The sequence below is a fragment of the Acartia tonsa genome, chromosome 3 (assembly GCF_053477335.1).
Source record: "Acartia tonsa isolate MP-2025a chromosome 3, ASM5347733v1, whole genome shotgun sequence".
Taxonomy (NCBI): Eukaryota; Metazoa; Arthropoda; class Copepoda; order Calanoida; family Acartiidae; genus Acartia; species Acartia tonsa.
The window spans coordinates 4,873,787-4,891,050 of NC_137262.1; the positions used below are offsets into that span (position 1 = coordinate 4,873,787).

General features: G+C 34.2%; 5 protein-coding genes across 7 annotated transcripts in view; all 5 read left to right on the forward strand.

Annotated features, from left to right (window-relative positions):
* Window positions 1-130: 130 nt before the first annotated feature.
* Window positions 131-3,152, forward strand: LOC145313111 (prenylcysteine oxidase 1-like). 2 transcript variants are annotated; one of them, XM_080152377.1, is made up of 3 exons: window positions 131-592; window positions 1,164-1,326; window positions 1,546-3,152. In XM_080152377.1, exons 1-3 carry the CDS (start codon window positions 508-510, stop codon window positions 2,720-2,722), a joined length of 1,425 nt encoding a protein of 474 aa, XP_080008503.1. In that variant the 5' UTR covers window positions 131-507; the 3' UTR covers window positions 2,723-3,152. The 2 variants fall into 2 exon arrangements, with proteins under 2 accessions (XP_080008503.1, XP_080008504.1); XM_080152378.1 differs by lacking the exon at window positions 131-592 and adding an exon at window positions 697-847.
* Window positions 3,116-4,247, forward strand: ox (ubiquinol-cytochrome C reductase complex subunit oxen). The gene is made up of 2 exons (XM_080152385.1): window positions 3,116-3,232; window positions 3,843-4,247. The coding sequence occupies exons 1-2, from the start codon at window positions 3,163-3,165 to the stop codon at window positions 3,968-3,970; spliced, it is 198 nt and encodes a 65-aa protein (XP_080008511.1). The 5' UTR covers window positions 3,116-3,162; the 3' UTR covers window positions 3,971-4,247.
* On the forward strand, window positions 4,201-12,509 carry ATPsynO (ATP synthase subunit O, mitochondrial). The gene is made up of 6 exons (XM_080152381.1): window positions 4,201-4,316; window positions 5,471-5,545; window positions 6,562-6,666; window positions 7,043-7,191; window positions 11,326-11,446; window positions 12,098-12,509. The coding sequence occupies exons 1-6, from the start codon at window positions 4,254-4,256 to the stop codon at window positions 12,209-12,211; spliced, it is 627 nt and encodes a 208-aa protein (XP_080008507.1). The 5' UTR covers window positions 4,201-4,253; the 3' UTR covers window positions 12,212-12,509.
* Window positions 12,432-15,020, forward strand: ATPsynE (ATP synthase, subunit E). Of its 2 annotated transcripts, none has more exons than XM_080152383.1 (4): window positions 12,432-12,569; window positions 13,748-13,820; window positions 14,482-14,619; window positions 14,840-15,020. In XM_080152383.1, the coding sequence occupies exons 1-3, from the start codon at window positions 12,520-12,522 to the stop codon at window positions 14,611-14,613; spliced, it is 255 nt and encodes an 84-aa protein (XP_080008509.1). In that variant the 5' UTR covers window positions 12,432-12,519; the 3' UTR covers window positions 14,614-14,619; window positions 14,840-15,020. The 2 variants fall into 2 exon arrangements, with proteins under 2 accessions (XP_080008509.1, XP_080008508.1); XM_080152382.1 differs by having other exon boundaries at window positions 14,482-14,615.
* A 23-nt stretch (window positions 15,021-15,043) lies between these two features.
* The window catches only part of LOC145313108 (uncharacterized), a 66,736-nt gene continuing 64,515 nt past the window's right edge, over window positions 15,044-17,264 (forward strand). Inside the window, exons 1-2 of the mRNA XM_080152371.1 lie at window positions 15,044-15,133; window positions 16,985-17,098. Of these exons, the coding sequence (XP_080008497.1) occupies window positions 16,999-17,098 (100 nt within the window). The 5' untranslated portion in view covers window positions 15,044-15,133; window positions 16,985-16,998. The remainder of the gene's footprint in view (window positions 15,134-16,984; window positions 17,099-17,264) is intronic.

A 17,264-nucleotide genomic window follows, 5' to 3' on the forward strand; every position in this document is an offset into this window, starting at 1 on the left:
TTTGTTAAATGTTTTTTTTCCCGTGCCGTTTGTATTGAGCAGACAGATCAGCTGATTTGCTCAGCTTTCATACAATATGGCCCCCGTACAGCCACGACCAGGCATTTTCAATTCAGACATTTAGTGAAATACATCTAAAAATTCATTGAATTTTATCTCTAAAATGGAGTTTTGTTAATATTTTTCTGAATCATTGCTTACTTTTTACATTATTTAATTATTCTTATGTTTATTTGATAAGCGCTTCGTAATTTCAACCTTAAAAAATGAGTTATATATTAACACTTATCTTTTTAACATTTGTAGGCATTTATACATATATAAAGAAATTAAAAGAATTATGTTTTAACAGGTTAAGATTAATCTTTAGGAGTAAATTTTTTGAGGAATGGTGAGTTTGTTTATTAAAGTGAAGACATAATATTTGTCCTAGAATAAATTGTTTAAAAAAATTAAGAAATAAACTAATTTATTAGGTTTAAAAATGTTTAATTATAGATTTGAAGAATGAATAGGTTGAAATGTTTGTTACTTTGCTCATTTTCTTCTTTAATCTTTGCTGAGAAGTCTAAGATTGCCATTATTGGAGCAGGTTTTGAATTTTGAATTATTCTTATTTCATAATACTAGCGGCTACGCCCCTAGAGGCCTCTAGGGGCACTTAAGGAGGGGAGAGTCGAATTTGATAACCCAATTTCTTATTTCAGATTTTAAAAGAAAAGGTAAAATAAAGAAATTGGGGGTGGTGGTACCCTCCCCCAAAATAGTTATAAACCTCCCCGGGACCTATGAGAAGCTACCCTGTTAAGGAGAGCCCGATCGGTTCAGCGGTTAGCGAGATCCTTCGGTACGTACACACAAACAGACAAACAAACAGACACACAGACAAACATCCTGTTACTTTAGTATAAGGATATTGTAGCTTATTCTCTAGCTGTACTAACTAAAAAATTCTTTGAAAATTGTTAATAGATCAGTGTAGCCGTTTTTGAAATCTTAGCTGATATACTGACAGACCTACATCCTGTTATAAGTATTTAAAGGCTAATATATATATATATACATATGTATTTGCTAAAGCATAAAATAATAAATTGTTAATTAACATAACAGTTCATTTTCTGTCTAATTTTTTTTCTAATCAAATATTTTGTCTGGTTTAGGAATTGGTGGTTCCTCTGTTTCCTTTTACCTGACAGAAAAACTATCCAAGTCAGATGTCAGTATTACAGTCTTTGATTCTGGTCGTGTTGGTGGCAGGCTCGCCACCACAACAATTGCTGGGAGGGAATACGAAACTGGAGGATCTATTATCCATCCTGCCAATAGGAAATTACATTTGAGATCATACCTACTTTTTTTTTATAAAACTAAGTACCAAGTAGTCTGTACTGGAATTATTTTTTAAATATTTTTTTTCTTTTGTAAAGCTTGCAAAGTACAAGTGCTTAATTTGAAAAAAGCAAAAAGTCAATAGAGTTAAAATAAGTCTTACGAACTAAGATAAAATTAATTAATAAGAATTCTCATTTGCAATTTCAAACTTAGGCTAATGGTAGAGCACTTGAATAGATGTGACTTTAAAAGATCACGTAGCCATGAAGATGGCCCTTTTATTATGATCAGCAAAGGTGAAATCATATTTCAAGCCTCAGATGGGTTCTTCGACAAAATAAAGAGTGTTATAAGATATGGGTTGTTTTCATTGCTGAAATTAGATTATTTTGTCGGTAATTTGTTGGAAAACTTTGATTCTGTGTATCCTAAACTCGAGGCTGGACAGGGATATGATACTGTAGCTCAATTACTTGATGCTATGAGTCCTGTGAGTAAAAGTGGCGACCAGTCCAATGAAATGACAAAGCTGACCAAAGTTTCTATCAAGCAAAAATTACAAGACTTGTCAATTTCTGACATTCTAATTAACGAGCTAGGCATGGTTGCGCCTAAAGTTAATTATGGACAATTTCCTGAAAACTTACACGGATTTGTTGGATCTGTTTCATTGGCAGGTATTCAGGGTGGCCTATGGAATGTGCAGGGAGGAAATTACAGGATTCCAGAATGTTTATTACAAAAATCTGGCGCTAAATTAGTTGCTGCTTCTGTAGTGTCCATTAGCAACAATGCAGGGACTAATAATGTCACATATAGGCTTGAAAATGAAGAGATTACTGAAGAATTTGATACTGTTGTAGTTGCTACTCCTTTGACTCCCGACAAAACTATTTTAAAAGTATTAATTGATGGCCAAGTTCAAAGTTTTGCCGGATCATTCCAACGTACTCTTGCTTACATGGTTCATGGAGAATTAAATCCAAGTTTTGGGGTTGACTCTGATGATAACCTTTTCTTTATCGATCCTGAGGAAGTTGTAGCTTCTGTAAGCAAACTTATTCCAGTTGATTTTGACCCAGAGAAGGACACAACTTTACCCCATGTCTTCAAGCTATTCTCTAGAGAAGAACTATCAGATGCAGATTTGTCAAAATACTTTTCATCTATTAAAGATAAGCAAATTATTGATTGGTTAGCTTATCCAAATTACAGCACATATCATGGACTCAACAGCTTCAGATTAGCTACGAATCTATTCTATTTAAACAATATTGAGTGGGCAGCCTCTGCAATGGAAATGTCTGCATTAGCTGCCAAGAATATTGTCAACCTAATTGTAAATCAACCTGTCAATGAAAAAATGCCTTTTGAAAAGGAGCTGTAATTTTTTTCTCCATTTTTAAACAATGCAATACTCTTAAAGTGTCCCAATTCAATATTTTTACTTGCTCAACATAAAATCTACAATTTTATTGCCAAAATTGAAAAATAAAGCTCTAAAAATCAAATCTAATATAAAATCAAATTATTATTTAATTCTAGTTTTAATGCATTTACTCCAAAAAGAGCTGTATTTATTTTTTTAAAATTCATAATCTGTGATATCGATAAGCCTTTTATACTTATTTTTACATTTAGTACTTTGTTAAAACCAGGAAAGAACCAAAGATTTTATAGAATAAGTATTAGAATAGACGAAGCTCAATATTAAAGCTCATTATTTCTGAACATTTGAAGTTTGTTTTGTTGAATCTTTGTTTTTTTTCCTCAATTAAAACTACGTATTTGTTAACCATTAATGTGAAATTTCAGAATTAGGACAAGATGGGTTTGGTTGGCTTAATCTACAATGGCATTGCCAAGAGGACTTCTACCTTAGTGCTTACAATGACAGGTTTGTTTTTAGTTTAGTAATAGTTATTTCTCGAATCGTATTATAAACAGCTTTCCGCGGATATAAAAATGTACAATCATAAGATTAAAACCAGTTTTAATCTTATTATTGTACATTTTTATATTCGTAGAAATCTGGATATAATACGATGCTAGACATAGTTTTTTTCGTATGGGTGAGAACCGGTTCCTATGCACCGGATTTGAATGAATACGAGAAAATCTTTTTAAAAATTTAAATAGAGAATTATCATGGAAGATATATAATAGTCTAGTTTGATGGAATGAATTTTTCTTCATATAGAGTTTGTAAATTGCTGATATTTGTATTTATTCATGTTCAATGATATACCTAAATATTTTATTGTTACTTCGTTTTTTAACCCTGAGGGAGGGAGAATCTATAAAGGGGTAATTTTGTTTATCATTATTGGGGATATATAACAATTTATCGCCCATTGTCTTATCCCTTACGATCCCTGGATAGAAGTATTTTTTTAAACATTTTTATTTATAGAAAACATAAAGTCACACTGAATCTTGTTTTAACTGTCAAAGAACTACTTTTTTCGTCTACCAAAACATTTTTATGACAACGCCATAATTTTTAGTTGGAGCACTTTTCTTCGAGCGTGGCCTGGACTGGACTGCCGAGGCAATCTTCCAGGAGGTGAACAAGGGCAAGCTGTGGAAGGACATCAAGCACAAGTACGAGGTTGCCCAGGAGGAGGAGGAATAAGACAACTCAATAACATTCTTCTCACCACATATAATAGTCGATTGTACTCCTTGGTTTGTTCTATCCTACCCTGGGGAGTTTTGTTTAGGGTTTGGAATCTTAGACAAAACTCCCCATAATTGTAAGTGATAATCACCAATTCCCCCTTTTCCCCCTTTCCTCAAAAAATAGATCAATAAATTATGTTTTATGCTAATATTCATATTTGTATAAAACATTGACACGTATTTATATAGTAGTTATTTAGAGATGACTAAAATCTAGTTGACTTTTCAGACACAAGATGGCAAAAAATTTGAGTGTTCTTGCCAGACAGTTTAGCACCTCCACTGCTAACCACGCCTTGGTAAGTTTTCATTCTTGTTTCTTTAATTGAAAAAAATATAATTTAGTTAGGTACTTTTAATTAACAAGTTAATTTTGATTGGTTGGTTCATACAGTTGCGTTTCCAAACGTTTCAACCACTAAGGGGGGGGGGGGGGGGGTTTGTACACTTATACGAAATAAAAATTTAGTCCTGGACGTTAGAGCTTGTTTTTATAGTTACCAACCTAATTTTTTTTTGTAAACTCTCTTTTATGATTGGATCTATCCATAAAACTTTGAAAATTGAATTTTGGGACTTTTCCTTTAGGGGATAGTGGAGCAAAAAACCCTCTTATATAGTAAATACTAAAATTTTAAGTACTGAACTTATTTTTTAAGATATTAAGCTGATTTTTTTTACTGGAAACTATTTTTACATAACTGAAATAAGTACCTAGTAACTACAGATTTCATATACGCACTATCCTTCTAGGGGCTTTTGGGGTAAAACAAACCCCCCAAATACCAAATTTATAAGTTTTGAGCTTAAAAGCCCCTCGAAGTAAAGTGCAAAAATTAAATATGTGGTGGCTAATCAACTTATTTAATAAAACTAAAAGATTCCATTTAAAAAATCAGCTCGATATCTTAAAAAGTAAGCTAATAACTTAAAATTTTAGTTTTTGGAGGGGTCTTTTGCCCCACTAGCCCCTAGAGGGAAAGTCCTAAAATTTAATTTTCAAAGTTTTATAGGTAGATACAATCATATAAGAGAGTTTACAAAAAGAATTAGGTTGATAACTATAAGAACAAGCCCAAACGTCTAGGGCAAAATTTGATACTAAATTTTCATTTCCTATAAGTGTTCAAACTCCCCCCTTCTTGTAGTCTACAGAAGGGGTAATTTTAAATATCTCTGGGATGTACATCAATTTATCAGCCATTGTATTATCTCTAGATTCCTGCTTTTTAAGGAATTTATGTATCCTTATTGACGGACGTAGGTCATACACCATAGCTTTAGAGTAGATTCCCTTCTTATAAAGAAGAACCTAATAAAACTGTTTTTATTTCTTTCATTTTTATTCATTTTATATCTTCAATCTTGAATGTTTTTAAAGTCGTATCCTATAAATTAAAATTATCTTCATGTTTCAGTTTTTTTTTGTTTTAAAATTCAATTTTGTTTTTAGGTGCGTGCTCCTGTACAAGTGTTCGGCATTGAGGGCAGATACGCCACAGCTCTTTACTCCGCTGCCTCAAAACAGGTTATTCTTGTTTTCAACTTGCAACATTTTTCGAAGATTTTTTTTTCACAATTTAGTTCGTCCTGAACTTATTTTTTTCGACGTTTTTATAAACAAAAGTGGTTATGAACTATTCTATGAAAAATACGACATTGGGGTAATCTCTTAGGTACTGTAATATTAATTTAGAAAAAAATAAATACGTCAAAAAAGGTGTATATTGTTAAGGTGTAATATCAGCTATAAATGCTTATTGGTCTATATTGCTGTTTTTCTGTATTGCTTTGCGGTAAACAATTTTAGATCTAATTCTTCGGAAATCTCTACTTAAGTATCCAAAGTGTCAAAGTCAAATTGTTGGCTTGATAGATATTGTTAACAGACAGACACAAAGACTTCTAGGCACTTTGCTGGAATAAATTTTGTACCTGCTGGTTATACAGTGTGGTGATCGAATCTGCTTGTCCTGTTCTCTCCAGTCTCTAGTCCTCCAGTCTCGGGGTTACCACTGTCCTGTGGCTGTCCGGACATAGGTTTCTGCAATAGGTCGTGGTAGTGGGGGGCAGGTTGATGTTGGTTTACTAAAATAATAAAATATTAATAAATGAACCAAAATCTGAAACCTAAATCTTTATCCTAGCTACCAGCCTTAGTTTTCCCTCCCCTTACATTAGGTACATGGAGGGGTTAGATGTACAGTATTTGTATTAAAGAGAAATGGCTGCTCTACCTGTATATTGGATAGTGCCAGACAGATTTCTCTTAAGAGTCGGCAGACATTATAGATAGACGGTCTGAAAAAAGTTTTGTTTTTGAATGAAGGGAAAAAAGAAAGAACAGACCGAATATTTATAATATCTGCCGCAGTAGACTAAAAGCAACCTTCTGTTCTGGCTCGACCTAAAAATGGACAGCCGTTAGATTGGACTGCACACAAAGTAACTTTTATTTTGGTCTGTAGGTACCAATTTTTTAAAATTTTTTTTCTGTACTTAAAATTTTTCTTTAAATGTTATTAATCCATTGTTCGTATTTAGAAAGCTTTGGATGCCGTAGAGAAGGATCTGACTTCCTTTGTTGATGTCCTGAAGAAGGATGGCAGACTCGCTGACTTCCTCTATGATCCTTCCATCAAAGTCGCTGTAAGTATTTCAATTTATCAGAAGCGCAGCTTTTCTATTTAATTAGGGTAGTCCGTATATGTCTTACTTAAGAAAAGGAATGTTAGTCTAGAATTGATAATTTAATGTACTAAAAGCTTTGCTATACATAACTAGTTATTAATAACCTCTACTATGTCAGATACTTGCAAGTGCAATAACAAAGAGAATGCCTTGGCCTGTAAACACTCGACTCGATACCAATTATGATATTAGGACAAAGTTCGTTAAATAAAAAGTTAGATTTTAATTCTTAAGGGGATGTGTGATTTTACCCTAGTGCAGTGTTATCGATGCATTTATAAGATAACTCAATTTCTAGTCACTCTAATACCTAGTTAAAAAATTATTATTTTAGCTAAAGAACCAGGGTCTTGGCGGTGTTGCCGACAAGTTGAAGATGAATCCCCTCTCCAAGAATCTTCTGCTCGCCGTGGCCGAGAACAACAGATTCAGCTTCATCCCCGCCATCTCCACAGCCTTTAGCACCATCATGGCTGGACACAGGTAGACACATGGATGGATAAGTGTTTGGATAGATATAGATGTTAGGAAAGATGGATAGAAGAACAAAATGAAGGATAGATTGATAGAATAATGGATAGATTAACAGAACACACCCCACCCGAAGGTGTGTCAGGTTAGAAAAAACCCCCCGCGGAAATGGTTTACACAGGATGTACTGGGACCTTATGGTGAGTTTAGAACATGCTTTCCCTAAATTGAGTTATTACCTTCCCATAGTAGAAAATTTTAAAATTACTTTTGGTGATCAAATTTTACTTTTATTTTTAGACTACCTTCACCTGAACTGTTTTATTGTCTTATTTTGTCTTTCATGTTTATCATGCAAATTCACTCACATTACAGTTGAAATGACAGATATTGGGGCTTTCTAAAAAGGTCTCTAACATTTTTCTAGCTCCAATACTTTTTGAGATATCTTATTTCAAAGTATTGCTGTAAAATCATCTTTTACTCAGCAAAAAGTTGAAATATAAAATTAGTTATTTTAGAGTAAATTACATGTATCTTCATATAAATCTCTCTAATATTGCTTCAAATTGACCAAATTGGACAGTTAAGGTGCCTAAAACTATCTAAATTCAATAGACAATCCAAATACTTACTTTTTAAGAATATATAAGTCAATTGGAGCATGCTGAAGTGATTTATAAAAATGCTAAAGGAAAAAATATTTCCTGTTTTTTAAGTAAATTGAAATTTAATTGACTTTAGCAAGGATTTTAAGGTAGGTTATGGTGTATAAAGTAGTCACTTAGTAATTGGAAAGCCAATAAAACACAATCAACTGATATTTTGAACCAATAAAAACATATCTTAAGAAAAATAGACATAATCCTATTATATAAAGTAGTAAACGTTTTTTGTCTGTCCCAAAGGATCTCGCTAACCACTGAACCGATATTGTTCTCCTTTACAGTGAAGCTTCTTATAGGTTCTGGGAAGGTTTTTAACTATTTTTGGGAGGGTTTTATACCCCCCTCCCCCCCAAAAAATGTTTTTTTTAACTCTTTTTAAACTCAAATTTAAAATGAGATAAGGTCAACTTTTCCCCCTCCTACCAGTGCCCCTAGAGGCTTCTAGGGGCGTAGCCGCTAGTCATAGAAAATAAACCAAAAATTGGTTAGAATTTTAAGCATTTCCAAGCAGTTTACAAATGTAATCTACTAATTCTAGTAATTTTTTCTAAAAATAGTTGATTGGCCTTTTAAATTTTTTATAACCTTATGAAACTTGGGCGGGGGCGAAAGTGACACTTTTTGAAACCAAAACTAAAAATCAAAGGAACTCAACTAAAAAAAGAGTTACAGGTCTGACATTTTGCATGGCAGTTGCTTTATAGGGGTACAATATGGAACTGTGAAGAAACGGCGGCGCAACCGCCGAAAACCGCCGAGAAAAGGCCAAAAAAATTCGGCGGAAACCCCCCCTTAGTTTTTGCCACCTTATTAAAGAAAACATAGTACTTAAAAGACTTTCATGGATAATCTCACATATAATAAAAGAAACAATTTATTCTTAGGGCACATATTTTTTGTTGATATACACTATTAGGTACTCTAAACTAGTACTGAGATTTTAAAATTAATAAATCATAATTAATTATGAGTTTCTTGTACCTTAAAACACCTTTTACATTATTAGAAATGCCTTAAAAGTGATTTTTTATTAAAATTAAATTACATTTGTTTCTTTGATATTACATTTTAGCCTTCTCCTGTTGACTTATAAAGTCTCAAAAAGTGTGGATTTGGATTGTCCATTGAATGTAGATAGTTTTAGGCACCTTAACTGTCCAATTTGGTCAATTTGGAGCAAAATTAGAGAGATTTATATGAAGATACATGTAATTTACTCTAAAATAACTAATTTTATATTTCAACTTTTTGCTGAGTAAAAGATGATTTTACAGCAATACTTTGAAATAAGATATCTCAAAAAGTATTGGAGCTAGAAAAATGTTAGAGACCTTTTTAGAAAGCCCCAATATCTGTCATTTCAACTGTAATGTGAGCGAATTTGCATGATAAACATGAAAGACAAAATAAGACAATAAAACAGTTTAGGTGAAGGTAGTCTGAAAATAAAAGTAAAAGGGGGGGGGGTAAAATGTGGTGACTCGTGCCACGACATACCAGCAATTTTATTTTGGGTGCTACTCCCTTAGTTTTAGAGATAATTGGATAAAATCTTTTGGGCTGGGTCAGTAATTACCCCAACTAGAGGTATCTTTCAAAAAAAACGGCGGCGGGACCGCCGCTCCCGCCGCCCGCCGCCGTTTTCCGCCGCCACCAAAAAATTTTTTTTTTTTGCATTTCTCGCCGAATTAGGCAATTTGGAATCATTTGAGACCATGTTATTTTTTTCAAAAAATTTTCCCCTTACAAGCAGCCCTGCGGGGGGACTTAGTCATTTTTTTCAAATTCTCGTATATCAAGGTATATCTTAAATACAGTACTTCTCCTGTTATTTTGAAGATATTGAAACAAAATCTTTTTAGGTTAGTAAGTAAAATATATTTTAATAAAGAAAACGGCGGCGGGACCGGCGGGACCGCCGCTACCGCCGTCCGCCGCCGTTTTCCGCCGCCAACAAAAAAATTTTTTTTTGCATTTCTCGCCGAATTAGGCAATTTGGAATCATTTGAGACCATGTTATTTTTTTCAAAAATTTTTCCCCTTACAAGCAGCCTTGCGGGGGGACTTGGTCTTTTTTTTCAAATTCTCGTATATCAAGGTATATATTAAATACAGTACTTCTCCTGTGATTTTGAAGATATTGAAACAAAATCTTTTTAGGTTGGTAAGTAAAAAATATTTTAATTAAGAAAACGGCGGCGGGACCGCCGCTCCCGCCGTTTTCCGCCGCCAACAAAAAAAATTTTTTTTTGCATTTCTCTCTGCCATTAGTTACTGACCTACCTAAAAATATTTTGTTTCAATATCTTTTAAATCACAGGAGTACCTACCACTGAATTTAAGATATACCTTAATGTACAAAAAAGTCCCCCTGCTGCTTGTAAGGGGAAAAATTTTTGAAAAAAATATCATGGTCTCAAATGATTCCAAATTGCCTAATTCGGCGAGAAATGCAAAAAAAAATTTTTTTTTTGGTGGCGGAAAACGGCGGCGGACGGCGGGAGCGGCGGTCCCGCCGCCGTTTTCTTAATTCAAATATTTTTTACTTACCAACCTAAAAAGATTTTGTTTCAATATCTTCAAAATCACAGGAGAAGTACTGTATTTAAGATATACCTTGATATACGAGAATTTGAAAAAAATGACTAAGTCCCCCCGCAGGGCTGCTTGTAAGGGGAAAAATTTTTGAAAAAAATAACATGGTCTCAAATGATTCCAAATTGCCTAATTCGGCGAGAAATGCAAAAAAAAAAATTTTTTGGTGGCGGCGGGAGCGGCGGTCCCGCCGCCGTTTTTTTTTGAAAGATACCTCTAGTTGGGGTAATTACTGACCCAGCCCAAAAGATTTTATCCAATTATCTCTAAAACTAAGGGAGTAGCACCCAAAATAAAATTGCTGGTATGTCGTGGCACGAGTCACCACATTTTACCCCCCCCCCCCGCTTTGATCACCAAAAGTAATTTTAAAATTTTCTACTATGGGAAGGTACTAACTCAATTTAGGGAAAGATGTTCTGAACTCACCATAAGATCCCAGTACATCCTATGCAAACCGTTTCCGCGGTTTTTTTTTTCTAACCTGACACACCTTCGGGTGGGGTGTGAGAAAAATGGATATATGTACAGAATAATGTATAGATGGACAAGAATGATGCATAGATTGACAGAAAGATGAATAGATAGACAGAAAGATAAATAGATAGCCAGAAAATTTTAAATAGGAAGATACATACAGATGATAGGTAAACAGAAGGAAGGATACAGGATGGATAGATGGACAGAATGATTGATAGATGAACAAAAAATGATTGATTTGCAATTTTAGACAAAATTACCCTTTTTGTAGATGAAAAGTATTAAAGGTTTGAATACTACTAGTTTAGAATTAAGCAACAAAATTCAATAAAAGTACCCAAAGTTTTAAGCAAACAATTAAGAAAAATATTTAAACAATTTTACTGATTGATTTATTATTCAGAGGTGAGGTTGTGTGTGAGGTGACCACTGCCAAGGCTCTGGACGCCGGCATGGCCAAGGAGGTCGAGGGAGCCCTCGGTGCTTTCCTCAAGAAGGGAGAGAAGGCCCTCATTACCTACAAGGTACGTAAGAGGGGGAAGGGGGGATGCTTTGTTATAAGGGATGTATGTATAATGTATATAAAGGGAGGGGGCGAAAGTGACACTTTTTGAAACCAAAACTAAAAGTTAAAGGAACTCAACTAAAAAAAGAGTTACAGGTCTGACATTTTGCATGGCAGTTGCTTTTTAGGGGTACAATATGGAACTGTAAAGAAACGGCGTCGCAACCGCCGAAAACCGCCGAGAAAAGGCAAAAAAAATTCGGCGGGAAACGGCGGTTTTTGGCGGTTGCGCCGCCGTTTCTTCGCAGTTCCATATTTTACCCCTATAAAGCAACTGCCATGCAAAATCTCAGACCTGTAACTCTTTTTTTAGTTGAGTTCCTTTGTTTACTTTTAGTTTTGGTTTCAAAAAGTGTCACTTTCGCCTCCCCCCTTTCTTTCCCTATGAAAAATATTCACCCCTGCATTGTGAAAAGTTTTTTACTTTAAAATCTTAGAAAAGCACAGGGTTTTCTGAAGATCTTTCTAAACTGTATTGTCCGTCTAGTTATTTGCAATTGGACTATAAAAATACATTCTATATTGTAAAAGCTCAGTTTTTAGCCATATTTTCGTTAACATTACCAACATATTTTTCTAATTTCACATAAAACATTTCTATTTTATGTAGGTTGACCCTGCTATTGTTGGTGGTATGGTGGTGTCCATCGGTGACAAGTTCTGTGACATGTCCATGGCCACCAAGCTGAACAAGTACAGCGAGCTCCTGAAGGCCGCAGCTTAAGAAGAAATCAAGTTTACCCCCCCCCCCCTTTCACACCTCCAAATTTTAGAATTGTAAATAACACAAAATGGACACAGAACATTTAATATTAAGTACCTATCTATTACATTATATTTTGTGTTATTCATAATTTTCAATAATAACTCCTAAAAATATTGTTAGTCCAGTTAGTCGGGACGGTGATTAGTTGCATTCTTATTTCTATGTCTTTATATCGACACTATGTCGTAATAATTGCGCCATTGTTGGGATGTAATGTTGATATTATTTAAATATTTTCTGAATGATAATTTTCAGATCCAGCAATAATGACCCTCCCTGAGCCTGTCCGTGTCTCTCCTCTCATCAAAACCTGCAGGTTAATCATTTTTTTCTTTACAAAACCAGGGGTGTATATTCTGCAAATTTGACCCTGCTGAGGCGGGGCTGCTAGGGGAGTAAAAAATAGAAAATATTTGGTTCGGGGGGGGGGGGGGGGAATGTGAAAATTTAGAGAACTGAAAGCATTTTTTTCCATTTTTCTCCCCTCTTTGGTGAAAAAAACTAAAAGAATATGTGGGAAGGGGGAAAAAATGAATAAAATAAAGAGTTTTGAAAATATTTTTTTTTTATTTCCTTCCTTGCTGGAAAAAACTAGGAGTGGAAAGAAAAAAAATTTGCAGCAGGGGAAAAAAATAATCTTATACAGAATATACACCCCTGTACAAAACTCTTATGCATAATATCTTAAGGGATAAGACAAGGACCATGCATTCTATTTATTATGATAAATAAAATTACCCTTTCTTTTGTTTTGGTTAAATAGTTTGGAAACGCTAGTTTACACCAACCAACTGAGTATAGTACCCAAAGATTCTAACCTGACGAATGAGATGACGTGTTTGTGAAACAATAGGTGTCCGTATGATTTATAGTCCAATGACCCCTCCCTTCCTGTTGTTCACATCTAAAGGGGGGGGGGGGGGGGCGAAAGTGACACTTTTTGAAACCAAAACTAAAAGTCAAAGGAACTCAACTAAAAAAAGAGTTATAGGTCTGACATTTTGCATGGCAGTTGCTTTAAAGGGGTACAATATGGAACTGTGAAGAAACGGCGGCGCAACCGCCGAAAACCGCCGAGAAAAGGCAAAAAAAAATTCGGCGGGAAACGGCGGTTTGCAGCGGTTGCACCACCGTTTCTTCACAGTTCCATATTGTACCCCTATAAAGCAACTGCCATGCAAAATCTCAGACCTGTAACTCTTTTTTTAGTTGAGTTCCTTTGTTGACTTTTAGTTTTGGTTTCAAAAAGTGTCACTTTCGCCCCCCCCCCTTTTTAAATTAATCTTCAAATAATGATGTTCAGTTAGGTTTTTCTGTTGGAAGATCAACTCTCAGATAATGCTGGTCCTATCTTGTTAAACTTTTTTAGAAGCAATATAAATGACTCTTGGGTTGGTTTTAGGAAATTTTCTCTTCTCCAACCCCCGTCTCTTTAGAGGCTAGTAAGGGGTGAAACTTGTTGCATTAGAATAACAAGAACGTGTTTGTGTTTAGATGGGGTGCTCTTATTGCTGGTATCTGGTGGGGAACCAAGAGATACGCTGTCCTCAAGGCCCAGGAGGATGAGGTAAGAAAATAATTCAACTAATAGTTATTTCTCGCATCGTATTATAAACGACTTTCCGCGGATATAGAATGTACAATTATAAGATTAGAACTAGTTTTTTTAGCCCCGAGGTGCCGAAGGCACCGGCTAGAAAAAACTGGTTTTAATCTTATGATTGTACATTTTTATATTCGTAGAAAGTTGGATATAATACGATGCTAGACATAGTTTTTTCGTATGGATGAGAACCGGTTCCTATCCACCGGATTCGAATGAATACGAGAAAGACAATTATGTCTGCAATTAAAAGTAGCATATTATCCTAATAACAAATTAACAGGATGTCAGACTGTCTGTCTCTACCGAAAGATCTCGATAACCTACGAACTGATATGGGTTTCCTTTACAGTATAGCTTCTCAATGGTCATTGGAAGGTTCATAACCATCCTTTCAAGAGAAATCGCAAAAAAACATAACTTAATAATCTAGCGGCGATGAAATATTTTTTGGTAAACAGCAGTTCTTAAAATAGATTGAAAAGATTTTTTAAAAGAAAAATAGTTCATAGTTGATATTTGTCCTTTGAAGGAACATCTGGTTAGCTATCGATTAATTGTGGTACTATGTAAGAAATTAAATTTTTTTTATAAAGAAATATTTTCTAAAAATAGTTTTTTTTAGCTCCGTGCCTACAACGCTAAGATGCAACCCATCTGGGATGCCGAGAAAGCTGCCAAGACCGCCGCTGCCAACAGAGAACAGCTTATCTACCTGGCCAACGTCACTGGCACACCCATTCCCGCTGATTTTTAAATGTAAGTATGTCTAATGTTTTGATCCATTAATAAAAAAAAAATAAGACAAATGTATTTTTTGCACTTTAGTACCTAGGTATTTAATATTTTATGTTTTAAATGACAAAGTATTTTAATTAAAGTGTTATTAACCGGAAGAAGTTTTTAGATTACATTTGGCTTGATTTGGAAGATTTTTTGTGTTTGTGTTAGAAGATTTTTAATATTTTTCTTTTTAATTTCAGGAAGAGTGAGTGAAGCATTTCCTACCCTCATAATGATACCCATTCATCTCCTATTTACCTCTTCACACACACAAACAATACAGTTTTAGTAGTCAACCATTTAGAAATAATCATGTACTTGTGTATTAATCGTTATAAGAGCTGGCATATATGATCTTGTAATAAACGTGTTTCATAAAAATGTTTGAGTTTTTCTTTGCTGTTGTTTCAGATAATTTGCAAGCTACCTCTAAAAATGTTGTGATATTGAAATTGAACCTTTATTTAGATACTAAAAGTATCTAAAAGTTCCAGGTTTGTTATTGAGGTCTTTAATAAAACAAGGATGTTAAAATCCAATGTAGCGCACAATAATGTTGCACAATATGTATAAGTGTTATAAATTGACATAACTACCTTAAACATAACATAAATAATGTGTTTTAAATCTAAGTTAAAGGGCAATAGGTACGAAAAAGTGCAAGTATAAGGAATATTTTTGTTTGATATAGGTACCATGTTTCTGTCAAATAGGGCTGATTGACAGAAAAAACAAGGATGACAACATCCATAAAAGCTGAAACGGTAGGACAAACGGACATTAACATTTGTCAGAACTGAATAATTAGAATATAAATGTATAAGAGTCGATGCAAAATTGTAAGTGAATTTGTTGAAAAACTGCTTGATACAGAATAATGTTTATGGACGTACTTACATTTTTAGGACTTAATTACAGAGTTGCTTCGCTTATAATATTGTACTTTGATGTCCCAGGAATCAGTATACAAATAATCTGATCAATCGGATAATTAGATCATATAAAAATTTGTTGTTAAAAAAGTAAAAAAATCAACATGTTTAAAATGGACGTACGGACATTTTGGTAATAATTATAGAGTTGTTATGCTTTCTAAATCGTACCTAACTACTACAGGAATCACCATGCAAAGTTTGAAATCGATAGGACAATTCTAACATGCCTAAATTAACGAAAAAAGCTATCCGTTACGGACGGACCGACCCTAATTATTGAAAAGCCTCGCTTTTAAAAACTTAAGTCTACCTTAAACGAGTCGTGATTAACAAATCATCATTAGGGTTGTGCACGTGCAGTGCATAGATAGTCATATGATTATAATATCGCTAGTTTTGTATATTTCATAACCTTTTTAGCTAAAGACTGATGGATTATTATTAGGTATGGGTTAAGGGTGCTGCCAATTTTACCACTTGCAAAAATACAACCACTGTGTTTTTGACAAAAAGTGGGTGTGTTTTTGTCAATTTTTATGGGTTATAATGTAGATATGTGTCTTATCTAAATTCCATAGGTACAATGCATGCTTTTAAGTTTTTTATTCATAATTATTTTTGCTTTATTTCATGTTAAATGATACCAATTACCATTTTTTTAAATTTATAGTACCAGCCGCTACCGGCTGGGAGGGGCCAAGATTTTGATATGTAAAGAGGGATTGTCACATTTCTATGAGTGTAGCCTAAAAACAGCCAAACGGCTGAGCCGTTATCCGTTACTTTTTCAACTTTTTGTTTAAAGAAATAAGACCTACCAAGGATTACACATGTCAAGTTTCATAACGAAATTCGGATTCTAAGTGCCATTTACCCATTGATGATGAGATGGTTGCATTAATCCCTCCCCCTTTATTTCAAAATGCACGTATGTATATGTATGTGTATCTTTTATAGAATGACCGACAGACCTACTAACCAAGTAAATCATATACTTGGATGCTCATTAGTATAGGGAATCCTCACAAAAATTATGTCAGCAGTCTATTTTTTATAGGATCCGAAAAAATCATTTTTCAAAAATTATTCAGGAAATATGGACATTTCGGATTATAGAGTAGCTTCGCTCGCTAAGGCTGGTTGGTTTTAACCATTTAGTTCATGGATTAAAACCGTCTAATCCGTATTTTAAAGTAACTGATTGTTATCTGTTTGTGTGCCTGAAGCCAAAGATCTCGCTACCTGCAGAACCGATAAGGTTTTCCTTAACAGTGAAGATTCTTATAAGCCCAGAGATGGTTTATAAATATTTCGGGAAAAGCATCTGCACCATTTTATGTGAATCGCTCTGAAAAAAATAATATCCTACCTACCAAAAGTTTTTATTTTTTAATTTGAACGATCTTTCAGGTAAAGACTGAAAAATGTTTCCTGGAACGAAGTATTTCCAGACATTGTCCTGTCCGTTCTTCAGTTCTGGTGGCTGTGACCGACCGTACTGCCATTTTAAACATATTAAACCAGGTACAATATTGACAAGAGTACCTATGAACATTTTTTACTATTTAGATTGTTGTATTATGATATATAGGAACGAAATACAAACATTGGAGATAAAGGAATGTTTTTGGTTCAACGCCTTACGTGGCTATTGTGACAGGGGATTTTTTGTCGTCAATTTAGATTGCTG